The sequence below is a fragment of the Hyperoodon ampullatus genome (assembly GCF_949752795.1).
Source record: "Hyperoodon ampullatus genome assembly, chromosome: 2".
Classification (NCBI taxonomy): Eukaryota; Metazoa; Chordata; class Mammalia; order Artiodactyla; family Ziphiidae; genus Hyperoodon; species Hyperoodon ampullatus.
Window position 1 is genome coordinate 147255965 of NC_136915.1, and position 27609 is coordinate 147283573.

The 27609-nt window shown below is 39.0% G+C and overlaps 1 protein-coding gene across 1 annotated transcript; it reads right to left on the reverse strand.

Annotated features, from left to right (window-relative positions):
* Nucleotides 1–183: 183 nt before the first annotated feature.
* LOC307048749 (membrane cofactor protein-like) lies at nt 184–27586 on the reverse strand (the record flags this gene model as incomplete). The annotated part of the gene is made up of 6 exons (XM_079697949.1): nt 184–447; nt 3168–3365; nt 4426–4511; nt 12358–12460; nt 12813–13001; nt 27466–27586. 6 exons carry the CDS (start codon nt 27584–27586, stop codon nt 359–361), a joined length of 786 nt encoding a protein of 261 aa, XP_079554075.1. The 3' UTR covers nt 184–358.
* Between the last annotated feature and the right edge of the window lie 23 nt (nt 27587–27609).

Sequence of the window (27609 nt, forward strand, 5' to 3'; positions counted from 1 at the left end):
ACCTTCTTACTTGGCTGTTAACCTCAGGAGCATTACTGTGTTGCCACACCCAACACAGGGATTCTGAACCCAGTCAAGTACAGCAAGGAGGGGATTTCTCATAAGGATCACATATTCATTTTGTTTCCTCTTGGCTTTTCAAGGCTTTATAAAGTAAATTTATTACAAACCATATTCCATAAGTACATTTGCAAAGATACATTTTTTTTATTCCTTTCTTTATAATGGTGGAGAAAGTACATTTAAACATCACAGACTTCGGCATCCCTGGTGACGCAGTGGTTGAGAGTCCGCCTGCCGATTCAGGGGACACGGGTTCATGTCCCGGTCCGGGAAGATCCCACATGCCACGGAGTGGCTAGGTCTGTGAGCCATGTCCACTGAGCCTGCGCCTCCGGAGCCTGTGCTCCTCAACGGGAGAGTCCACAACAGTGAGAGGCCTGCGTACTGCAAAAAAAAAAAAAAAATCACAGACTTAAACTAATTTACATCTCACACTTAACTGTACAAAAAGTCAAACAAAACAAAATTAGAATGTTAGCACTAGGCATAGCTTTGGAGACCGGTTGTTCCAGTTCCTGCTTTTCACATGAAAAATGTAAGGCCAGGGGTGAAAAGAATTGCTCAATAATACAAGTTAGCTATATAATATTTTAGACATCATTAATATATACACTATCGATAACTGATGTGATAGGAAAAAATCTCACAGATTTCTTGTAATTAAAAAGTCACAGGCATCAGATATTTGTTAATCATATTGCTCAGTGACCTACCTACTCCATTACCGGAAAAAACAAAACACATTTTGTCTTGTGATGGAGAATTTTAATTCTAAGAAAGGCCTATTTCCAAGCATTTAATTTCTACTTCCTTTCTTTTTTTTTTAATTGGGGTATAGTTGCTTTACAATGTTGTGTTAGTTTCTGCTGTACAACGAAGTGAATCAGCTATATGTATATATATATTGCCTCCCTCTTGGGCCTCCCTCCAACCCCACCCTATCCCACTGATCTAGGTCACCCCAGAGGACCGAGCTTAGCTTCCTGCACTATACAGCACGTTCCCACTAGCTATCTGTTTTACACATGGTAGTGTATATGTGTCAATCCCAATCTCCCAATTCATCCCACTCTCCATTCCGTCAACTGTGTCCACACATCAGTAATCTACGAATGAGTTTCTATTCCTGTCCTGCACATCTGTAGATTGGTTTGGGTAGTATGGCCATTTTAGCAATATTAATTCTTCCAATCCAAGGGCACAGTATATTTTTCCATTTCTTTGAATCATGTTCAGATTCCTTTATCAATGTTTTATAGTTTACACTGTATAGGCCTTTCACTTCATTGGTTAAGTCTATTCCTAGGTGTTTTTTGTTTGTTTGTTTTAGACGCAATTTTAAATGGAATTGTTTTTTAACTTACTCTTTCTGACATTTCATTATTAGGGTAAAGAAACACAACAGATTTCTATATATTCATCGTGTATCCTCTTACCTTGCTGAATTCATATATTAGTTCCAATAGTTTTTGTGTAGAGTAGAATTCTCTACACAGAGTATTATGTCATCTGTAAATAGTGACAGTTTTACTTATTCCTTTCTATTTTGGATAGCTTTTATTTCTTTTTCTTTTCTGACTTCCAATACTATGTTGAATAGAAGTCGTGAGAGTGGGTATCCTTCTCGTGTTCCTGAATTTCAGGAAGGCTTTCAGCTTCTCACCTTTGAGTATTATGTTGGCCGTGGGTTTGTCATAAATCACCTTTATTATGTTGAGATATGTTCCTGCTATACCCACATTCATGAGGGTTTTTATCATGAATGGATGTTGAATTTTGTGAAATGCTATTTATGCATTTGACAAAATTTCCTTCTGCAAAGGATGGTTCGACATACAGAAATCAATCAATGTGATATACCACAAGAACAAAAGGAAAGACAAAATCTACATGCAAGGTTTAAGTTGTCAAATTTACAGGCATAAAGTTGTTTGTTTTATTCCCTTACTATTCTTTAAATGTCTGCAGTATATGTAGTGACCTCCTCTTTTTCAGTCTTGATACTGGTTATTTGTATCTTCTGTTTTCCTGTGAAACTACCTATAGGTTTATCCATTTTATCAATCTTCTCCAAGAAGCAGGTATTGATTTGATTCTCTCTATATTATTTCTCTTTTCAATATCATTGATTTTCTTCTCTGGTTTATTTTCTCCTATTGGGGTTTAAGTTGCTTTGTTTTTTTAGTTCCTTATGGTAGAAGTTCAGATTATTGATTTGAGACTTTTCTTTTTCCAATATACGTATTTCATGGTTTAAATATTCTTCTAAGCAATGCTTTTGCTGTATCCCACAAGTTGATATTTTAATATGCTGTGTTTCATTTTTAGTATATTCGAAGCACTTTCTAATTTCCCTTGTTAGTACTTTGTCTTTGATTCATTTATTACATGTAAGTGTCTGCATAATTTTCAAATATTTGGGGATATTCTAGATTTATGTTTTGATTTCTACATTCATCCCAGTTTGATCAGATAATGTACTCTGAATGATTTCAATTATTTGAAATTTGTTAAAAATTACCTTATTGCCTAGAATACGGTATTAGAGAATGTTCCATGTTCACTTGAGAAGAGTAAATATTTTGCTATTATTCAGTGGACCCTTTCTTTCAAGAGTAAAAATCCCTCCAGTGTCTCCCTGCTTTTGATCATGCTCTACTGCCTTAAACTTCGTCTTTAAGTAAGATTTGCCCAGAGTTTATAAATCATACCTGTGAGACAATTAATCTTTTACAATTTACACTATGATTTCCTGTAGCCAAAACTGTCAGACTTCTTGTAATACAAGATAACACTTTCTTATGTTTAAGAAAGTGTGTGCTGAATTTTTTGATGCTTTTCATGGAAAAAAGTCCTAACTCATGCATATACACAGTATTTCACAACGTATAAATTGGAATGCCAAGAACCTGTGGAGTGAGAGGGGGGAAGCTCTACAAGTAGAAGTATTTTTTACTTGATTTGACCGATATTAAATTAAATTAGAAACCAATTTAACAGGAGGATCAAGCACATATGGCTGTTTTTACTGTAAGTAAAACAATTTACAAAGCGTTTCTACAGTATTAACAAATTAAGAAGGAAATGAATGGAAATATTATTACCTTTACACTGAGGAGGGTCACTACTCCATTTGTCTTTTCCAATACAAACAAGCTTGCTCTCTCCAACAAGTGAATATGGATCTGTTCCATCTGAAGCATCACAACTATAAGTTACTACTTCACTGTATTCAAATATATCCTTGTGGCTATTTGTGTATTTTCCATTTAGAATTTTTTCAGGTGGTTTACACAAAATCTCTTAGAAAGGGAAAAAAAGAAGACATAAGAGGCAAAAGGAAAGGTAAAAGATCAAACAGCAATTAGGAAAGATCTACGAATTGCCTTCAATAAATTAATATATGATTTCTACAAGCTAGTTGTGAATCCAATATTCATTTAGAAGGTTTCTATGAGAAAATGTATTATCCTAAATTCAAACTATTACTTTAGAAGTGAATTATTTAAAATAAAACTAATTTTCTTAAATAACGACATTAAAAATCTATATGAAACACATTTATTTATCTGCAAGGCCATACTAAGTTTTGGTCTCATCATAAGAGATGTTGACAATTTCATGATATAATATAATTATGATTAAAAGCAGAACTCAGGGGCTTCCCTGGTGGTGCAGTGGTTGAGAGTCCGTCTGCCGATGCAGCGGACACGGGTTCGTGTCCCGGTCCAGGAGGATCCCACATGCCGCGGAGCGGCTGGGCCCGTGAGCCATGGCCGCTGGGCCTGCGTGTCCGGAGCCTGTGCTCCGCAGCGGGAGAGGCCACAACAGTGAGAGGCCCACGTACAGATAAAAACAAAACAAAACAAAACAGAACTCAGTGCTGCTTGAGAAACACTTCATAATTTATAAATATATCTATTCACTAAATCAGTTCTTCACACTGATACCGAGTATTATCGTCATTTTTCACTTTCATCCTTACAAGTGTATGGTGAAATTTTCCAGAGGCTATAATTGTGTGATCTTGCAAGAGACTGAATCCAGATGTCTTCCTTTAAGCCAGATATTGAAGAAATTTGCAAAAATGTAAAACAACGCCACTATTTGTTTTGGAAATTTTTGATTTTTCATAAAGATATGTTGTATATACTAACAGGTATTGTGCTTACTCTTCTTAAAAATGAATAATAATTATTTTAAAAACTTTTCAGTTTTAATTCCAATATAATAATAGCAAAAGACATAACCCGCATAAAGAAAAGTTCATTGGTATCTATGTTAATTTAAAAGCATAAAGGGGTCCTGAGGCCCAAAGTTTGAGAACTGCTCCTCTATATTCTAAAGGGAGAATATACTTACTTTCACATATTGGAGGATTATCACTCCAGCTCACAGTACTTTCAGAAATGTCACAGTATAGAATACTTGGTCCAGTTAAGAAATAACTAAACGAGAAAAGAAAAGTTACTATGTTCTTTAGTACTTACACGATGGACATAATAATGAAAACAATTTTACATGGTTGTTTTCCTGCACTATAGTAATTTGAGGGAGAAGTTCCTTAAACAAAATATAATGTAAGTGCTAACTAAATATGCAACTTAATTAAATAGAGTTTCTGCATGTGAACACACATTGGCCCACAGCAAAATGTCTAAATTACTCTGTCATGTTGTCAGTGTAGCCCCTCTGCTATCTCTGGCAAATGCATCACACGTTCACTTCTCTACCCTTTTGCTCACACCATTCTGCTCAGTAAGGACTGAGCAGACAGATCAGGCCCTAGAGCTTGCCTGCCTGGATTCAAGTTCCAGCTCTAAGACTGACTTATTTGAGCTTGGGCAAGTCCCTTAGGCAAGGTTCTCTTGCTCAGTTTCCTCATCTATGAAAAGGAGGGTAACACTACATACCTCATAGGACTGTTTTGAGGATTGGATGAGTTAGCAACTGGCACGTAGTGAGTATTAGGTAAGTTTTAGATTTTTTAAACATTCTTTAAATAATATTCATTAGATTCTTTATTAATGTTCAGAATACAGGCATACCTCATCTTACTGCTCTTTACTTTATTAACTTTTTAACAAATTGAAGGTGTATGGCAACCCTGCATCAAACAAGTCTATTTGTGCCATTTTCCCCAAAATGTTTGCTCACTTCATGTCTCTGTGTCACATTTTGGTAAATCTCACATATTTCAAACTTTATTACTATTATTATACTTGTTAGAGTGATCTGTGATCAATGCCTTTAATGTTACTACTGGGACTCTGAGGCTCAGATTATGGTTAGCATTTTTGGGTAATATAGTATTTTTAAATTAAGGTATATACATTTGTTTAGACATAATTCTATTGCACACTTACCAGACCACAGTATAGTATAAATGTATGTAAAAAACTCATTTGATTTGCTTTATTGCAGTGGTCTGGAAATGAAACTGCAATATCTCCAAGGTATGACTGTATCTTTCTAGTAGTAGTTCAGGAATACTAATCAATGAAATATTCTCCAATTATTTAAATTCATAATACACTCTTCTCCTTCTGGACTCTCATTGTAATGATCATGAATGATTCTATCTATTTGGTACTTTTCATTTACTATTTTGCTCTGATGCCTCTCTCTATATATTGTGTTTCTCAAGAGGGCTACAACTTCCTTGATTCTACATCTTAAACTTTTGGTGCCTAGTAGCCTCTTCTATATGTTCCAGCGGAACATTCACTGGATATTCTGCTATTTTTACTTGATCAAGTTAAAAAAGACTCAGTGTAACTGCCTGTACCCACTTCCAAAGGACTTTTCCCTAAAGGCTAATTCATTGATTCTATATTATAATGCGTTAGGAGAGGATTCTGGGATGATGGCAAAATAAGTGGCAACAGAAATCTGTCCCCCCAACTTGATGACGACACTGACAGAATCTGCCTGATATCACTATTTTGGAAGTCTAGAATCTGTTCGTGGCTTGCAATTACTAGGAGAAGACTTAGGTAAATTAACTTGATTTCAGTCAATTTTAGCTCTTAGCGGAGTGGCAGCTCCCTATCCCACCCCCCTGCCCTGCTGGCATCTGTAAATGTGTTGCTAGAGCAGCTTATAAGTAGCACTTGGGAGCTACAGTAGGCAAAAAGGAATCTGCCCTCAAAGTATCGGGGATTTGTGTTCTTACCACTGCTGCTTCTGATCACAGAGAAGCAGAAATAGAGGTGGGCGGCCTTTGTTGTCACACCTCCCCCAATTTTTTCAAGCTCCTTCAACACTGGACAAATGATATCCAAGGGATGTAAAATCCAGCATCCTTTGCCCCTCCCCTTCACTTTTACTTTGTTTCTACTAACAGGAGCCAGACATTATACACTAGGACATTCAAAAATAACTGCCATGTGGAAAAAAATTAGAAAATGATTCCTCCTGCCCAGAGAAAGGATCAGAGAAAACCTGAGATGACCTTCAAGTTTATATGTCAGCCTGCTCCTCAGCACAGAGACACCATACAACAATGAGAAAACCAAACCAAAACAAAACAAAAAACCCCATAAAACAGTAAGCTCTAGGTAGCAGGCAGAATCTGATTTCCAGAGTTACCACATTGTTAGATTCAAATATTGATTCAACAAAAAAGTTGTAAGGCATACAAAGAAACGGGAAAGGAAAAGTATGGCTCATACAGTGGAAAAATATATGAACAGGATTTTTTTCTGAAGGAGATCTCATGACAAATCTATCAAAGACTTTAAATGTCTTGTGAAGGCACTCTCAATGGAAATTAACAGATACCAGTTCTGCTACCCCATTTTTCTTCAGTGAAGCAGCAAAACAGCAGACACAGAGAAGCCAATGAAGAAGCCAAACAGCAGTTCTTTGTGAAGACACTGATGGGCAAGAGTATCACTCCTGAGGTCAAGCTCAGTGTCACCACTGAGAATGTCAAAGCCAAAATCAAAGACACTGAGGACATCCTGCCCCACCAACAGGGTCTGACTCTTGCAGACAAACAGCTGAGGGTGGCCTTACTCTCTCAGACTATAATATCCAGAAATAATCCACTTTACACTTGGTGCTTCACGTGCAGGGTGGTATCATCAAGTCTTCCCTCTGCCAGCTTTCCCAAAGTACAACTGTGACAAAATGATCTGCTGCAAGTGTTATGCTCACCTGAACACAAGTGCTGTCAACTGCCACAAGAAGAAGTATGGCCAAACCAACAACCTGTGCCCCAAGAAGAAGGTCAGATACATCCTCTCCACTGGCTCTTTTTTTGCCCACAGGGTTGTCCCCTGCCTAAGCCCTGCCCTGGAGCCTCAGTAAAATTTGAAAGAAATACCTGGGATAAAGATGCACAAACAACTAAAGGAAACAATGTAGAAAGTCAAGAGAACAATATGTGATCAAAATGGAAATATCAGTAGGAGCTAGAAAAGCTAAAAAGAATCCAAAAGTAAATTCTGGAGTTTAAAAATACATTAATGGAAATGAAAAAGTCACTGGAAGAATTAAAGGCATATTTGAGAAGAAAAAAGAATTAGTGAAATTGAGATAGAGTAATGGAAATTATTGACTCTAAGAAACAGAAAGAACAAAGATTGAAGACAAGTGAACAAATCCAAAGGGATCTGTGGGACACCAACAAGCAGACCAACATATACACTGTGGGACTCTCAGAAGGAGAAGATAGAGCAAAAGGAACAGAGAGAATACTTGAAGAAATAATGGCTGAAAACTTCCCAAATTTGATAAAAGAAACAAATATGCCAAAAGCTGAAAATTCTCCAAAAGCTTAAAATTCTAAGTGCAGGTCACTTTGTATTCATCTTACTAAGATACATGATAATCAGACTTTCAAAAGACAAAGAATGCTGAAAGCTGCATGAGAGAAGTGAATCATCACATACAAGGGATACTAATTAAGATTTGTCATTAGAAACTCAGAGACCAGAAGACCGTGGATTGATATAGTCAAAGTGCTAAAAGAAAAAAAAACAAGTCAGAAAGAGAAAGACAAATACTGTATGCTAACACATATATATGGAATTAAAAAAAAAATGTCATGAAGAACCTAGGGGTAAAACGGGAATAAAGACACAGACCTACTTGAGACTGGACTTGAGGATATGGGGAGGGGGAAGGGTAAGCTGTGACAAAGCGAAAGAGAGGCATGGACATATATACACTACCAAACTTAAGGTAGATAGATAGTGGGAAGCAGCCCCAGAGCACAGGGAGATCAGCTCAGTGCTTTGTGACCGCCTGGAGGGGTGGGATGGGGAGGGTGGGAGGGAGGGAGATGCATGAGGGAAGGGATGTGAGAACAGATGTATATGTATGACTGATTCACTTTGTTATAAAACAGAAACTAAACAAACAAACAAACAAACAAAAAAAACCTGTCAACCAAAAATCCTCTATCCCAGCAAAACTGAGCATCAAAAGTGAGGGAGCAATTACGACATTCCCAGAATCCCAGAATTAAAAGCTTAGCAGGTCTGTGACCACTATACTCCTCAAGAAGAAATGCTCAAGGGAGTACTAAAAAAGGAATGAAGGGACTCAAAGCCCTATGTATAAATAAATATCTCAGTAAAAGTAAATACAAAGGCAATGATAAAACTAGCATGACTGAAACAGTGGTTTGCAACTACAGTTTTTGTTTTCTATATGTGATTTAAAACACTAAATTTTAAAATAAATAAATAATTAAAATAGAAGCTAGTATGCAATTATTTGTGTAGAGGGTAGTATGATATCAACAACCAAAAGGGGCGAGGATAGAGCTATTAAGGACTGTTTTTGTAATTTATTAAATTTAAGCCGGTATAAATTTAAACTAGAGTGTTATAACTGTAACAATTTTGTTTGTTTGTTTTGTTTGGCCACCCTGTGAGGCTTGTGGGATGTTAGCTCCCCAACCAGGCTTGAACCTGTGCCCCCTACAGTAGAAGTGCAGAGTCCTAACCACTGGACCACCAGGGAATTCCCATGTCCTATGTTCAATGTATAATAATTCCCATGGTAACCACAAACAATATAACTATAGAATATATTCAAAAGGAAATGAGAAAGGAATTTAAACATTTCACTACAAAAATCAACTACACACAAAACAAAACAGTAATGCGGGAAATGAGGGACTAGGAAAAAGCTATAAAGCATATAGAAAACAAGTAGCACAATGGTAGAAATAAATCCCTCCTCATCAATAATTATATTAAGTGTAGACGGAATAAACTCTCCAATCAAAAGACAGAGATTGGCAGAATGGATAAAAACACATGATCTAACTACATGTTGTCTACAAGAGACTCACCTGACATTCAAAGACACAAATGGGGTGAAAATGAAAGGCTGGAAAAAGATATCTCACACAAATAGTAACCAAAAGACAGTAGAGTAGCTATACTAAAATCTGACAAAATGGACTTTAAATGAAAAAGGTTACAAGAAACAAAGAAGTAAATTTTATATTAATAGGGACTCAGTACTGAAGATATAACAATTATAAATATTTATGCACCTAATGACAGGCTATCAAAATATATGAAGCAAAAAATGACAGAATTGAAGGGAGAAATATGCATTTCTACATAATAGTTGGAGACTGCAATACCTCGCTCACAATAATGGATAGAACAACGAGACAGAAGATAAATAAGGAAACAGAGGACTTCAACAGCACAGTAAAACAACATGATCCCACAGATATATACAAAGCACTCTACCCAACAACAACAGAATACACAGTCTTTTCAAGAGCATTTGGGCATTTTCCAGGATAGACCATATGTTAGGTGACAAATTAGAAAACAAGTTAATGTTATACAAAACATAATTAATTATTTAATAAATAATTAATAATATAATTGTTTTATGCCATGAATTAATATTAATAATAGATTTTAAAAGACAGATATCATAAAAGTATATTCTCTGACCACAATAGGATGAATTTAAAAAGCAACATCAAAAGGAAAACTGGGGGCTTCCCTGGTGGCGCAGTGGTTGAGAGTCCGCCTGCCGATGCAGGGGACACGGGTTCGTGCCCCGGTCCGGGAAGATCCCACATGCTGCGGAGCGGCTGGGCCCGTGAGCCATGGCCGCTGAGCCTGCGCTCCGCAACGGGAGAGGCCACAGCAGTGAGAGGCCCGCATACCGCAAAAAAAAAAAAAAAAAAAAGGAAAACTGGAAAATTCATAAAATTGTGAAAATTAAACAATATGCTTTTGAACAACCAATGGCTCAAAGAAGAAATCAGGGCAATTAGAACATACTTTGACATGAATGGAAATGAAAACATAACATACTAACACTTATGGGATTCAGCAAGAGCGGTGCTAAGGGGGAAATTTATAGCTATAAATGTCTACATTAAGAAACGATAGCTCTGAAAAAACAAACTAACCTTACAAGTTAAGGAACCAGAAAAAGATAAACCCAAAGTTAGCAGAAGGAAGCAAATAATAAAGATTAGAACAGAGATAAACAACAACAACAAAAAGAGCGAAACAAGAGAGAATATCAATGAAACTAAAAGTTGGTTCTTCAAAAAATGCAACAAAATTGACAAACCCTTAGATTGACTAAAACAAAGAGATTAGACTCAAATTACTAAAATCAGAAATGAAAGCAGGAACATCACTATAGATTTGACAGAAATAAAAACTATTATGGGAATACTATGAACAATTTTATGCCACAAATGGACAAACTAGATATAATGGCCAAATTCCTAGGAACACAAAACCTACCAAGAGTTAATCACAAAAACAGATAATCTGAATAGATCTGTAACTAGTAAGGAGATTGAATCAGTAATCAAAATTCTCCCAATTAAGAAAAATCCTGGATCTGATGGTTTCATTGGTGATTTCTACCAAACATTTAAAGAAGTAATACCAATCCTTCTCAAACTTTTCCAAAAAACTGAAAAGGAGGGAAGTCTTCCAAGCCCATTCTATGAGACAAGCATTACGGTCATAGCAAAATTCAATAAAGGTACTACAAGAAAAGAAAGCTAGAGACCACTATCCCTTAAGAACACTGATGCAAACAACCTCAACACAATACCAGCAAACAATTTAGCAGCATTTTAAAAGGATTAAACATCAAGACCAAGTGGGAATTATTCCTGGAATGCAAGAGATGGCTCAACACATAAAAATCAATCAACGTAATATGCAACATCAAAAGAATGAAAGGAAAAAAAACCACATGGTCACCTCAATTGAGGCAGAAAAAGCATTTGATAAAATTCAATATTTTTCATAATAAAAATACTTAACAAACTAGAAACAGAAGGAAACTGCCTTAAGATAATAAACTCCATACATGAGAATCCAACAGCAAACATCATGCTCAGTGGTGAAAATCTGCAAGTTTTCCTCTAAGATCAGAACAGGCATGAACAACTGCTTTTACCATTTTTATTCAACGTGGTACTAGAAGTTCTAGTCAGAGCAATTAAGCAAGAAAAAGAAATATATTTCTACCTTGAAAGAAAGAAGTAAAATTATCATGGTTTGCAGAGGATATGATCTTCTACATAAAAAACCCTGAAGATTACACACACACACACACACACACACACAATGTAAAAACTAATAAATAAACTCAGTAAACTACCAGGATACATAGACAATATTATAAAACCAGTTGTGTTTCCATAGCATATTACATTTACCTTTTAAATTCACATTTTTTATAAATGTTCAGTATCCCTAACATATGCTATTTAAAGAGCCCTGTAAAACAAAGGCTATTATTAAATCCTCAGTACCTCTCTTGAGATGCTTCACTCCTTTGTAGTAGTTTTAAAAATAAGGTTTTCCAACTAAGAGATCTTGATCAACATTATTGTCTAAGTTACCAGGTCACTTTTGGTCTCGTGACATCTTACAGATCACTTTGATATAAGAATATCTTCAGTTGGCAACTCTACCTCCCAGTTCCATAAATCTATTTCACCTCTGAGAATTGACCATTTTAAATAGGGTGCATTGTGTTGTCAAGGATAAAGTCACCATGATTAAAACATTTTTAATGCTTATGAGAGGTTTATTAATACATATACTAAGTATTATACAATTTTACTTTCCTTCAATTTAAATTTCTTTCTACTAGTTACACATCTTTTCAGTCTCCATAAAAAGCCCAAGAGTTATTTGGCTACAGTAAAACTTGTCACACAGAAAGCAAAATGGAATCAACTTTGTGGGAATGCTTAAGAAGACAGGCAAAATGAAAATGGATTTAGTAACATATAACATTATTTCCTCTAAGGAGCATCCTACTTACCCATCATTACAAACATAGTGAGCCTGTGAGCCAAACAGAATACTTTCATTTGGGTACTTTATTTGGCCATTTGCTGGATCCCCTAGGTTAGGACACTGTTTTCCTAAAAGGAAAATTTCAAATTCGTTGTTTTATACTGGTTTCAAAACAGATTTGAATCAAATTCAAAATTCTACATTGCTCACTTGAATTCATGGGAATATTATTATCTTTTATTATTTTCTTTCTTTAACTATTATAACATCAAAGAAGATTCACATTTACCCAGGCAACCAATTGTGAAAAAAAAGGTTCCCGGGAGATATTTTCAAAGCCTGAATGCACTGCTCTCTAAAACCTACATTCACATGAGAAAACCATTTCAGTCGTAAAACATGAACCCTAAAATGTGTGAAAAATCTCTAGAGCAATAAAAAAGTTTTTTGAATTAAAAAAAAAAAGTTTTGTTTACTTACTTGTACAGGCCTCCTGGAGAAGTGACCACTTATTATCATCCTGACAAACAGCAGAGGTAGGAAGAGGAGGACGCTTGGGCTGGTAACCTGGGCGACACTCATAATGTATACTTTCCCCAGGGCTATAACTGGGTTTAGGGACATCCTGGGGCTGCATAGTTTCAAACCTTGGTGGCTCACCACAGGCATCTAGGTATAAGAGAATAAGAGCATAAAAATATTTTATCTCATTCACCAGCCAGCCACTGTGGCCTGGCATCAGGTAGGTAGTGCAGAATAAATGGAAAGGTTCTTAGCAAGATTTTAAATGACCGTCCCATGCTTTTACCCAACTGGTGGTAGTAGTGGAGTATGTGCCTTACTTACATTAAATAACAACCTATTAGCTTTTGCTTTGTTAGGGAATAAGATGAATTTTTATTCAACAGTAAATTAAAGAGATAGCATCAATGTTTTTAGTTTTGAAATATAAATACATTTTAGGTATGTATCCTTCCCCACTTTTTTCTAAATTCATTTCAAAACTCACCTCCCCTCTAAGAAATTTCCTACAGTATACAGCACTCTGTTCAGATTACTCTTCCATAGTTTGAAACACAAGCATATGATCACTTGTCATTTCAGGCTCAGTTTCCTCTCAGAAGGCAAGGTCCTAGAGGGCAGGGATCATATGCCTTCTTTTTCTACTACAATCTGTACTCACTTGGTACTCAAGACATGCTATGGAAAGAGATGAATATAAAATATGCCTTGTGGGATTCATAAATCAAAATAATTATGGACTGAAGTATTTCAAAAAATAATACTTCATTTCATTTGTTTCCTATTAGTGAACTAAGCATTTTAAAAGTGATGAATAGACACCATGTAAATATCAAAATGAACTATGTGAAAAATATTACATGAAAAAACAACTTGCTCTCTTCAACATTACTTTAAATAGAATTTAACTTTCCTTCACAGATGAATGGATTGCTCATTCCTCAGAAGCTCCCTGAGGTAGCTGTTTGGGTTGTTTATCCAATATATCCCAACAGTACAGCTATTATATTGTTATGCTTTTAGAATTTTTTACTTCTGGGGTTTTTTGGGGGGTGTTGAGGGAAGGAGTTTTTTACTCCCTAGAATAATGTCATTTCTACAACAGCAAGACCCCTTGCATTTATTTATTTATTTATTTTTGCGGTATGCGAGGCACTCACTGCTGTGGCCTCTCCCGTTGCAGAGCACACACTCCAGACACACAGGCTCAGCGGCCATGGCTCAGGGGCACAGCTGCTCTGCGGCATGTGGGATCCTCCCGGACCGGGGCACGAATCCGTGTCCCCCGCATTGGCAGGTGGACTCTCAACCACTGCGCCACCAGGGAAGCCCCCCCTTGCTTTTAACTATCTGGGCACTTGATAACCTAACAAATCTGTTAAAAAATTATGTAAAATAATGTGATGGAGACATATTAAGTTCTAAAGGACTACAGGAATTCAGAGGCCACTCTTATAAAGTTAAGAACCTAAGGAGGAGATGGGTGCGAGCCACGGTTATCAGTGTGGAAACCAGAGACGGGCATGAGACTCTAAGGCTGTTGCTGCCGCCACCAAGAAGTCTGCGTGCAAGCACAGGTCACTACCCACACCTCCCCTCCTGGGAGCCTGTGCAGCCAGCCACTGCCAGCGTCCCGAGATCAAGGGACAACTTCCCGGGGAGAACACACGGCATGCCTCAGGCTGATGCCACGTCATGCTGGCCTCTGTTGCCACAGGCTCACCTCACATTCCATACCCCTTTCTCCCCCTACAACAGCCTGAGTGAGCCAGAGCCCCCGAATAAGCTGCTACTTTAACCCGGTCCTGGCTGAGCAAAGAACAGATGCCTTCAGGCGACCTACACGCAGAGGCGGGGCCAAATCCAAAGCTGAACCCCAGGAGCTGTGCGAAAAAAGAAGAGAAAGGGAAATTTCTCCCAGCAGCCTCAGGAGAGGCAGATTAAATCTCCACAATCAACTTGATATACCCTGTATCTCTGAAATACCTGAATAGACAACGAATCATACCAAAATTAAGGCAGTGGACTTTGTGAGCAACTGTAGACTTGGGGTTTGCTTTCTGCATCTAATTGGTTTCTGGTCTTATGTTTATCTTAGTTTAGTATTTAGAGTTTATTATCATTGGTAGATTTCTTTATACATTTGGTTGCTCTCTTCCCTATTTTTATAAAAAAAATATATATATATTTTTTCTTCCTTTTTATCTTTTTATGAGTGTATATGTGAATGCTTCTTTGTGTGATTTCGTCTGTGTAGCTTTGCTTCTACAATTTGTCCTAGGGTTGTGTTTGTCCTTTTTTTTTTTTTTTTTTTTTTAGTATAGTTTCTAGCACTTGTTATCATTGGTGGATTAGTTGTTTGGTTTGGTTCCTCTCTTCTTTCTTTCTTTTTTCTTTCTTTTATTACTTTAAAAAAATGTTTAAAACACTTTTATTACTTTACTTTCTTTTATTACTTTTCTTTCTTTTATTACATTTTTATTACTTAAAAAATTATTAGTTTACTTTAAAGTGTTTTATTACTTTAAAACTTATAATAATTTTATTTTTTATTTTAATAACTTTACTTTATTTAATTAATTTATTTTTTTCTCCCTTCTCTTCTGAGCCGTGTGGCTGACAGGGTCTTGGTGCTCTGGCTGCGTGTCAGGCCTGTGCCTCTGAGGTGAGAGAGCCGAGTTCAGGACACTGATCCACCAGAGACCTCATGGCGCAATGTAATATCAAACAGTGAAAGCTCTCCCAGAGATGTCCAACTCAACCCTAAGACCCAGCTCCACTCAATCACCAGCAAGCTACTGTGCTGGACACCATATACCAACTAGCAAGACAGCAACACAACCCCACCCTTAGCACAGAGGCTGCCTAAAATCATAATAAGGTGACAGACACCCCAAAACACAACACTGGACGCGGTCCTACCCACCAGAAAGACAACATCCAGCCTCATCGACCAGAACACAGGCACTAGTCCCCTCCACGAGGAAGCCTACACAACCCACTGAACCAATGTCACCCACTGGGGTCAGACACCAAAAACAATGGGAACTACGAACCTGCAGCCTGTGAAAAGGCGACCCCAAACACAGTAAGTTAAGCAAAATGAGAAAACAGAGAAACACAGCAGATGAAGGAGCAAGGAAAAAACCCACCAGACCAAACAAATGAAGAGGAAATAGGCAGTCTACCTGGAAAAGAATTCAGAGTAATGTTAGTAAAGATGATCCAAATCTTGGAAATAGAATGGAGAACATCCAAGAAACGTTTAACAAGGACCTAAAAGAACTAAAGAGCAAACAGACAATGATGAACAACAAAATAAATGAAATTTAAAATTCTCTGGAAGGAATCAATAGCTGAATAACTGAGGCAGAAGAATGGATAATTCACCTGGAAGGTAAAATAGTGGAAATAACTAATATAGAGGAGAATAAAGAAAAAAGAATGAAAAGAATTGAGGACAGTCTTAAAGACCTCTGGGACAACATTAAATGCACCAACATTCAAATTATAGGGGTCCTAGAAGAAGAAGAGAGAAAGAAAGGGACTGAGAAAATATTTGAAGATATTATAGTTGAAAACTTCCCTAACATGGGAAAGGAAATGATCAACTCCAGGAAACACAGAGAGTCCCATACAGGATAAGTCCAAGGAGAAACATGCCAAGACACATATTAATCAAACTATCAAAAATTACATACAAAGAAAAAATATTACAAGCAGCAAGGGAAAAACAACAAATAACATACAAGGAAATCCCCATAAGGTTAACAGCTGATCTTCCAGCAGAAAATCTGCAAGCCAGAAGGGAGTGGCAGGACATATTTAAAGTGATGAAAGGGAAGAACATACAACCAAGATTATATTTATTGGACATTCCATCCAAAAACAAAAAAATATACGTTCTTCTCAAGTGTTCCTGGAACATTCTCCAGGATACATCGTATCTTGTGTCACAGATCAAGCCTTGGTAAATTTAAGAAACTTGAAATCATATCAAGTATCTTTTCTGACCACAACGCTATGAGACTTGATATCAATTACAGGAAAAAAATCTGTAAAAAATACAAACACATGGAGGCTAAACAATATACTACTAAGTAACCAAGAGATCACTGAAGAAATCAAAGAGGAACTCAAAAAATACGTAGAAAAAAATCACAATGAAAACACGAGGACCCAAAACCTGTGGGATGCGGCAAAAGCAGTGTTAAGAAGGAAGTTTATAGCAATACAATCCGACCTCAAGAAAAAAGAAATATCTCAAATAGACAACCTAACCTTACACGTAAAGCAATTAGAGAAAGAACAAAAAACCCCCAAAGTTAGCAGAAGGAAAGAAATCATAAAGATCAGATCATAAATAAATGAAAGAGAAATGAAGGAAACAAGAGCAAAGATCAATAAAACTAAAAGCTGTTTCTTTAAGAACATAAACAAAATTGATAAACCATTAGATAGACTCAGCAGAAAAAAAAGGGAGAAGGCTTAAATCAATATAATTAGAAATGAAACAGGAGAAGTAACAACTGACATGGCAGAAATACAAAGGATCATGAGAGATTACTACAAGCAACTATATGCCAATAAAATGGACAACCTGGAAGAAATGGACAAATTCTTAGATAATCACAACCTTCCAAGACTGAACCAGGAAGAAATAGAAAATATAAACAGACCAATCACAAGCACTGAAATTGAGAAGGTGAGTAAAAATCTTCCAACAAACAAAAGCCCAGGACCAGACGGCTTCACAGGCAAATTCACAGAAAACCAGAAGACACTGATGAATGTAATTAAAGATGATACAAACAGATGGAGAGATATACCATACTCTTGGATTCGAAGAATCAACATTGTGAAAATGACTATACTACCCAAAGCAGCCTACAGATTCAATGCAATCCATATCAAACTACCAACGGCATTTTTCACAGTAGAACAAAAGATTACACAATTTTTGTGGACACACAAACCCCAAATAGCCAAAGCAATCTTGAGAAAGAAAAGCAGAGCTGGAGGAATCCAGCTTCTGGACTTCAGACTATACTACAAAGCTACAGTAATCAAGACAGTATGGTACTGGCACAACAACAGAAATATAGATCAATGGAACAGAATAGAAAGCCCAGAGATAAACCCACGCACATATGGTCACCTTACCTTTGATAAAGGAGGCAAGACTATACAATGGAGAAAAGACACCCTCTTCAATAAGTGGTGCTGGGAAAACTGGACAGCTACATGGAGAAGAATGAAATTAGATCACTCCCTAACACCATACACAAAAATAAACACAAAATGGATTAAAGTCCTAAATGTAAGGCCACACACTATAAAACTCTTGAAGGAAAACATCAGAACACTCTATGACATAAGTCACAGCAAGATCCTTTTTGACCCACCTCCTAGAGTAATGAAAATAAAAACAAAAATAGACAAATGGGACCTAATTAAACTTAAAAGGTTTTCCACAGCAAAGGAAACCATAAACAACATGAAAAGACAACCGTAAGAATGGGAGAAAATATCTGCAAACGAAGCAACTGACAAAAGATTAATCTCCAAAATTTACAAGCACATGGAGCTCAATATCAAAAAAACAAACAACCCAATCCAAAACTGGGCAGAAGACCTAAATAGACATTTCTCCAAAGAAGATATACAGATCGCCAACAAACACATGAAAGGATGCTCAACGTCATTAATCATTAGAGAAATGCAAACCAAAACTACAATGAGGTATCACCTCACACCAGTCAGAATGGTCATCATCAAAAAATCTACAAACAGGGCTTCCCTGGTGGCGCAGTGGTTGAGAGTCTGCCTGCCGATGCAGGGGATGCGGGTTCGTGCCCCGGTCCGGGAGGATCCCGCATGCCGCGGAGCAGCTGGGCCCGTGGGCCATGGCCGCTGGGCCTGCGCATCCGGAGCCTGTGCTCCGCAGCGGGAGAGGCCACAACAGTGAGAGGCCCGTGTACCGCAAAAAAAAAAAAAAAAAAAAAAAAAAAAATCTACAAACAATAAATGCTGGAGAGGGTGTGGAGAAAAGGGAACCCTCTTTCACTGTTGGTGGGAATGTAAATTGATAGAGCCACTATGGAGAACAGTATGGAGGTTCCTTAAAAAACTAAAAATAGAACTACCATAAACCCAGCAATCCCACTACTGGGCATATAACCCTGAGAAAACCATAATTCAAAAAGAGTCATGTACCATATGTTCATTGCAGCTCTATTTACAATAGCCAGGACATGGAAGCAACCTAAGTGTCCATCGACATATGAATGGATAAAGATGTGGCACATATATACAATGGAATATTACTCAGCCATAAAAAGAAACAAAATTGAGTTACTTGTAGTGAGCTGGATGGACCTACAGACTGTCATACAGAGTGAAGTAAGTCAGAAAGAGAAAAACAAATACCGTATGCTAACACATATATTTGGAATGTAAAGAAAAAAAAATGGTTCTGAAGAACCTGGGGCAGGACAGGAATAAAGATGCAGATGTAGAGAATGGGTTTCAGGACACGGAGAGGGGGAAGGGTAAGCTGGGACGAAGTGAGAGAGCTGCATGGACATATATACACTACCAAATGTAAAACAGATAGCTAGTGGGAAGCAGCCGCATAGCACAGGGAGATCAGCTTGGTGCTCTGTGACCATCTCCAGGGGTGGGATAGGGAGGGTGGGAGGGAGGAGATATGGGGATATATGTATATGTACAGCTGATTCACTTTGTTATAAAGCAGTAAGTAACACACCACTGTAAAGCAATTATACTCTAGTAAAGGTGTTAAGAAAATAAAAAATAAAAAGAACCTAAGGAGAAAGGAGAGAGACCTATTCTGGTCCCTGAGGAACTTTTTTCTTTCTTACTCCCTGGAACTTGGTCTTCAGATTGAGACTGGTCAAGAGTGAAGTCTAAACAAGTGAAATATTTTACATCTTATTCTAAATTCTAAACTCCTCTCTCAATACACTGTCCAACATTTCATTTACGTCATGTGCTGAAATTCTTTCAGCATTTAGCAAATGTTTTGAACATATCCACTATGCTGATCTTGTTACATGAATGCTCCTGAATCAACTGCCCAAAACAAGGCTAAAGAAAAAAACAAACAAAAAGCCATAGTTATTAAAAGCATTTTTTAAAAGATTAGTAAAGAGTTGAATTTTATTAATAACATTAAATTTACTGAGGGGCTTCCCTGGTGGCGCAGTGGTTGAGAGTCCGCCTGCCGATGCAGGGGACACGGGTTCGTGCCCCGGTCCGGGAAGATCCCACATGCCGCGGAGCGGCTGGGCCCGTGAGCCACGGCTGCTGAGCCTGTGCGTCCGGAGCCTGTGCTCTGCAATGGGAGAGGCCACAACAGTGAGAGGCCCGCGTACCGCAAAAAAAAAAAAAAAAAAAAAAAAAAAAAAAAAATTTACTGAATACCCTGAGCCATACATTCTCATTTTACAATAGGAAATAATGGGCTAGAAATGCTATATAATTCCATTTTAGATAAAAACACATATCATTCTAGAATATCCTGGAAGCACCAAGAAAGAAATCAAGTAACAGCATGCATGTGATTAAATTATACAAGTGATCTTTGTTTTATGTATTCAATTTCAGTAACTGTCTTTTTTTAAAATAAATGTATTTACTTTATTTATTATTTTTATTTTTGGCTGTTTTGGATCTTCATGGCTGCGTGCAGGCTTTCTCTAGTTGCGGCGAGTGGGGGCTACTCTTCCTTGCAGTGCGCGGGCTTCTCACTGCGGTGACTCCTCTTGTTACAGAGCGCACGCTCTAAGCACGCTGGCTTCAGTAGTTGTGGCACGTGGGCTCAATAGCTGTGGGTCATGGGCTCTAGAGCTCAGGCTCACTAGTTGTGGTGCAGGGGCTTAGTTGCTCTGCGGCACGTGGGATCTTCCTGGACCAGGGCTCGAACATATGTCCCCTGCAGTAGCAGGTGGATTCTTAACCACTGCCCCACAAGGGAAGCCCCCAGTAACTATCTTGAAGGCATAAAAAGAAGAGAGAATTCCTAATATGACTCTCACATACAGTGCTGTGTATGGAAAAACAAATGTCAACTGGATGGTTCAATCTATTCAACTAACATGAAGTATTTCTTCCCAATAACATGCATTGCAAAAGACATGCCTTCAACAATGTGCAGTTTAGAACATTTGCTTTGGCAATCAGTTGATTACAAGCTTTATATACTGTAATAACTGGGTCCAATATCATACTTGTTTTATAATCAAATATCTTCTTCTCTTGCTCAGAATACTGAGTTCTTTTTTCCTATGAGGATTTTCTAACTAAACATTCCGAGCATCAGAAAAATAGTATCTGGACTGAGTTTTTTTTCTACAGAGTTTACAATATAATTATTATTAGGCTGCAATGCTATACTTTCATAACAGATTCCATTATATCATATGATAGGCTGCATTCAGAAAATTCCCCAGTTTTCCAGATGAGTTTCAGGAAGGTGAAATAGTCCCTAATATGGATCAAGAAAACTGTTCACCTTCTGTACACTTACAAAATTATGCAAGCACTCTCTACCTGCTTGCAAAAGTTAAAAATAACTCTCTGGCATAAGCACACACCCACACCCCTGCACAGGTGGCACCTTTAGAAAATCATCGTCTCTGACCCAAACCAGAACCTCAATGAAACCTGACGAATCTTCCCCTTTTCTCACTCTACACAACCTATTTTCAAATTTTCTTTGCTTCCTCAGAATGGACGCTCTAACATCTATACCTGTCAATTTTATTTCTCACGTTCCACTCATTTCTAGACCTATAAAAAATCACATAAACCATGTTCGAAATAATTAAGTAGCCACATTCTAAGTAAATTCATCCAAGCACTCTCTCCCTCAGTAATTTTAATCACCCTGTCTATAACATCTGGAGCTATTGTTCATTCTCTCTTTGCTTCCTTGTGCCTATAAAGCTCTTTTCCTTGGTTTCCAGGTAGCAAACCAGTCTGGTTTTCAGCCTGTCCTCTGGCTGCTCCTCCTTCTCTGCCTGATGGCATAATGTGACGTTCCTCATGGGTTATTCTACGAGCTCTCCTTCTTTTCATTTTGCAAATCCCCCTGGGTCAGAATGTATACTCTCATGACATCATTACAACTGATGAGAGCTGCATCCCAAATCCCTCTCTCCATCCTAGATCTTAGCTGGGGTGCCAAGTCTATGTGTTCAACTGCCTCCCTACAGCTCCACTTGGAAAGTGTCACACTATCTCAAATAACATTATGAAGCCAGCAAACAAGATACATGGTTTCCACAACTGAAATGCCTGTTCCCTCTCTCTGTTTCCACCTTTACTTCTAATTCAAGCCACTATCATTTCTTATCTGGATTGCTACAAGAGTTTCTGAATAGGTCTCCTTACTGGTCTTACCACCTTTCATTCAGTTCCTTTTCACACTGCTACCAGAGTAATACTGATATGATACTAGGACCAAGGCCCTTCCAAGTCAGATATGTTTCAATGGCTCCCTGTTGCCCTCATGATAATGTCTAAGGATCCCTGACATGGCTAACAGAGCTTTAATATCCGCTCACTCTTGCACACTCTTCTAAGCCACATTCAATTCCACTAGTAGTGCCCATTAAATTACTCAACTTACTTTAGCACTCTAGACCTCCTTGCATCATATTACTTCAGCTTTGACCCAAGACCATGCCATTCCTCCCACCCACTCATCCTTCAGTTTCATCTCAGATTCCACTTCTTCCCAGAGGCTCCTAACATCTCTCACCCAGAAAATTCAGTTAAGTGTCCTCATGAGCCCCAATTTACTTCTTTCATAGCAATTTTCATACTGTAATTGTTCATTGTTTGTACTCCCTAGGAGACTGTAACCTTCTTGAGGACCATGTCTCATTCTTCACTGTATTTCTAGTTCCTAATGCCAGAGCTGAAGGAGCACTGTTATCAGTTCTCTGCACTCTTGGATCAAAATTCAAATTCTTTATACTGTTCAGCCAACCTGTTCCAGAGATATCCGAAAATCATCATTTTTCTTTGCTTTTGCATGCCTTTCCTCAAATTTTTTCCATTCCTTTAGTTACAGATGTTTCCCTTTCAGAGTTTTTTTATGTCAAAATATTTGTGCTTTATTTATTTGAACCCATTCTCCATTACTGCTATGACTAGAAATGGCATTTTAACATTCTCAAAGGAGAACTCCAAGTCCTGTTGGTTACATTTTTTCCCTAAAGTATGGTATGAAAGATCCCAGAACTTGTTTCTAACAACAAAAGAGATGATATTAATTATCTTGGAAATAGCACATTTAAGCACTACCTGTACCAATCATATTTGAAGTCCTTTTAAACTAATTTACTCTTCATAAACATCCTATGAGTTAGGTACTATTTCACCCTCTTTAAGATGAGCAATCTGAGCCATGAAGTAACTTGCTTAAGAATACATTCCCAGAAGGTACCAGACCCAGGAGTGAAGCCAGGCAGCCTAGTTCTACTGCCAACACCATTTCCCATCACTGTCTCTAACCTGGAACCCTTGCATGGTTACACCAATACACTCTGTCTGCAATTTAGTCCTCAAGAAATGGTCTTATACTGAGCCTAGGGAAATTAAAGCAACCCCGGTTTAGATTTGCATTCTGCTAAGTCAAGTCAAGGTGCCCAAAAACAACAGGTGATTTTTATTATGATGTTTGTTGATTGCTACCTATCCTGTTCTTTTCACAATTATTCACTCTGTGATCTACACCGCTGCCTTCCTCTTGCCTCCTTTGCTCTACTGCTGCCACACAGGGTAACTAGGCAGTCCATGGCTGCCCTGAGCCGTGCCACATCTCTGAGCTCACAATGCTCCCTCTGCTCTGAACACCCTTCCTCCTGCTCAGGAGCAACTCCTGTTCAAGTCCTGTCTTCTTTGACTTAATCCACTCGACATCTCCTCTGGGAAGTACTTTCTGCTTTTCCTGGGGAGGCAGTGACCAGTCCCTTCTCTTGGACTCTCCTCTGCATGGATGTCTCAGCTCACCAGTGGACTCCATTCATCCATGTGGGCACAACACCTCACACAGTATGTCCCTCATAGCTGTTATTCAAAAAACTTTGGTTCTCAAAGAACCACTGCTGTTAAACAGAAACCAATGGTAAAGAATATAGTATAATGAATCTAATATTGAAAATAATCATCTTAAAGCATTATGCACTGGAGAAATATTTGACCACCTAATTTCTTTTGTCTCATATCTCCCAGTATATGTAACCTAGCAACTGACCAGATAAGGACTGTTCTCCCTGCACTGTAATATGTAGAGTAAGAAACTAAGAAACTACTGTGTAAGCCCTTATTGATCTTGGATTCTTTCAGTAGGAAGAGAGAAAAGACCTAAAACAGGCAGAAGAGACCACCCATAAAAGGAAATTGTAGGTTTTGTTCCAAAAAGCAGACCCATTCTGGAGGAATGAGACTGGTCCCTTCTGTGATTCCCTACCATTTGGCAACTACCTCTGAGATGGCAAGTCTCCCAAGCACACACTGCCCACTTACAAAACCTTCTCCTCATGAGCTGCTTCAGTGAAATATTTATTGTATCCACATACTTTCCCTGCCCAGTATAGTAAGTTCTCATTTGTACCTCATCTATGTTTCCCACCTATCCTGATTTTACCTTTCAGCCTTAAACTTCCCCTTGTTTTTCCTCCATTTCTAGTTTTGTTACCTTCCACAGTACATGCTATTCATTTTATTTATCTATTTTCCTCTATTTTATTTTTTAAATTTTATTTTCATTTATTTTTGGCTGCATTGGGTCTTTGTTGCTACCTGCGGGGTTTCTCTAGCTGCAGTGAGCAGAAGCTACTCTTCATAGTGGTGCACGGGCTTCTCATTGTGGTGGCTTCTCTTGCTGAAGCTGAACACAGGCTCTAGGTGCACGGGCTTCAGTAGTTGTGGCACGCGGGCTCAGTAGTTGTGGCTCGCAGGCTCTAGAGCGCACGCTCAGTAATTGTGGCACATGGGCTTAGTTGCTCCGTGGCATATGGGATCTTCCCAGACCAGGGATTGAACCCGTGTCCCAGATTCTTAACCATTGCGCCACCAGAGAATTCCCTCTATTTTCCTCTATTTTACTTTTTTTTTTTTTTTTTTTGGTATGCGGGCCTCTCACTGTTGTGGCCTCTCCCGTTGCAGAGCACAGGCTCTGGACGCGCAGACTCAGCAGCCATGGCTCACGGGCCTAGCTGCTCCACGGCATGCGGGATCTTCCCGGACCGGGGCACGAACCCGTGTCCCCTGCATCGGCAGGCGGACTCTCAACCACTGCGCCACCAGGGAAGCCCTCCTCTATTTTAAATAGTTCTCTTCATATCCTTCAACTTCTAACTTTAAGCCTATTCTAAACATTATTATTCTTTAAAAAAATTCCTTTTAATTTCTTGTTAGCACTGCTGTTCCATCCCCCACACCTCTCCGGCATAGAAATAAACTTTTAAAATGATCCGTAATAAGCAAGACGAGTATGGTGAGACCTGAGGAGTCTACTATCAGGAGAAGGTAGATTGACCCCCAGCTGCTCCTGCCTTAGCTTTTTAGGCACCAAAGAAAGGCCATCCTAAGCATGGCTCTCTTGCTTCCTCCTGGAAGCAAGAGAAGTTTTTCCTGGGCTCTAAGCCCCAGCCGAATGTCACCTTTAATTTTCTGGTACTTGAGAGTTATACAAGAGTGTTGACACTTAGGCAAAAAATTGGGCACTTGGAACCACAAGTGTGACAAGACAGCCAAGATCTCTGCATTCTAGTGAGGAAAGAACAGAAAACAGTTTGGGAGAGTGACTACCAGTTAGGGGGGTAATTGAGCTGGAACATGTGTCTCTACTGGAAATAGTGGGTCAGAGAAGGTCCCTCTGAGAAGGTAATATCACAAGTGAATTTGAAGAATAAGAAGGAGCCAACTATGCTAGAGGCAGGAGAATGTCCCAAGGCCAAGGGAACAGCAAGTACAGAAGGCAAAGTGGCAGAGTTTGGCTTGTTTGATGAACAGAAAAGTCTTCCCTTCCACCAGTCATTTATTAAATGCTGTCAGAGAATCATGCTCCTTTCCTCCTGGGTACTTCTCTTGGGTTATAACATATTCATTAGTATTATGTTTTGGCTACTGTTTACCACTCCCAATAAATTGTAGCAAATACTTGATTTCCTAATGTGTGCCTGGCACTGGATGTATAGCAGTAAGCAAAACACAGTCCCGGCATATACTCATGTGTGTAGGCAGACAGACAAATAGTGAAATAAGGATCATGAAAATAGGAATGGTGTGTTATTGCTCACCAGTGCATCCTCAGGACCAGTACAGGACCTGGCATATAGAAGGCAAGTATTTGTTGAACGAATGCTGCTAATGAAACCGTATACGTAATAGGATCCTAAAAATAACTTGGGCATGAAAACATATGTACATATAAAGACAAAAGGAAATCTACCAAAGTATTAAAAATGGTTGTCCTAAGTTTTATACAATAAGCATGCCTTTTTTTAGAATATATGTACTTCAAAGTGCTTTCTGTGAAACATGAAATAAACTTAGTGGTTGGGCCTTCAGGTTTAGTTTATGAACTATAGGAGAAAACCAGATTACCACCATTTCTGGTTCACTTCTTAGGATACTCATTTTTCCGTAGATGTGGCTACCAGTGTTTTTTAGGTTGCTTCGGATATCCCCTCAAACATGACCCAACCTTCAGAAAGAAGGAAAGCAATGCCAAAAAGCCATTCGGTAATAGAACTGAATACTGTCTTTTGGACGAGAACAGGAAGATAACTCTACTGCAAAGAAAAAAAAAAGAAGAACCTGCAAATCAATATCAATACGATCTCGAGTACCAAGTTTCCTGTTAACTTTATTTACAAAAAGCACCTTGCCCGCTTCCAAACCCTCTAAATCCCAGGCTCCCAGAGCCTGCTGTCACCGGAGTGCTACAGACACAACATCTGCTCCGCAGGCCCACTTAAAGCAAGTAGTAAGCTTCCCTGTCCCACACTCGGTTCGGCTGCACTGGCCATTTCCTCAAAGCACACACTTGCGTACACCTGGCCTGGGCTCCCCTAACCACGCCCAGCAGGGCACAAGGCGTCATCCCGTCCAGGGAACACAGGGCAAACTCTCCCCACGAGCACAGCACCAGCCTAGCAACATCCCCAGGCACCTGGGCAACTCAAGAGCAAGCCTTCACCACCAGCCCCGGGTTGGCGCTCCCTTATCGACTTGATCAGTCCTGGAAACACCGTGCAAGCTTTTGCTAGAGACCCAGCTTGGCCCTGGGTAAACCCCAGCCACGCCACCAAGCAAGCCTTCTCTTCGGCCACTACGTGGTCCCCACCCCCCGGGGTCCCCACACGGTACGAGCCGGGGACAGTCTGGCCACACCTTCTACCCTAACTCCTTACGATCCCAGGTGGACTCAGCCCCGCGCCTCCGCCCCGAGCCACCAAGCAAAGCTCCCCCGACCCTCGGCTCCAGTGGGCCTGACCCCGACCCGGCCTGCCCCACCCCCCACACCCGCTCCAGTTCGCCGCCTGTGCGGACACCCTCTCCAGGCTCCTACCGGAGGATATGGGAAGCAGGAGCAGTAGCGCCACAAAAAGAATCCCAACGAAGGACCTAGAAGAAAAGGGACTCTCGGAGCGGTAGGGGGGTGCCTTGCGAGAGGAGCAAGACGCCGTCATATTCGGGAGGTCAGGGAGAAACC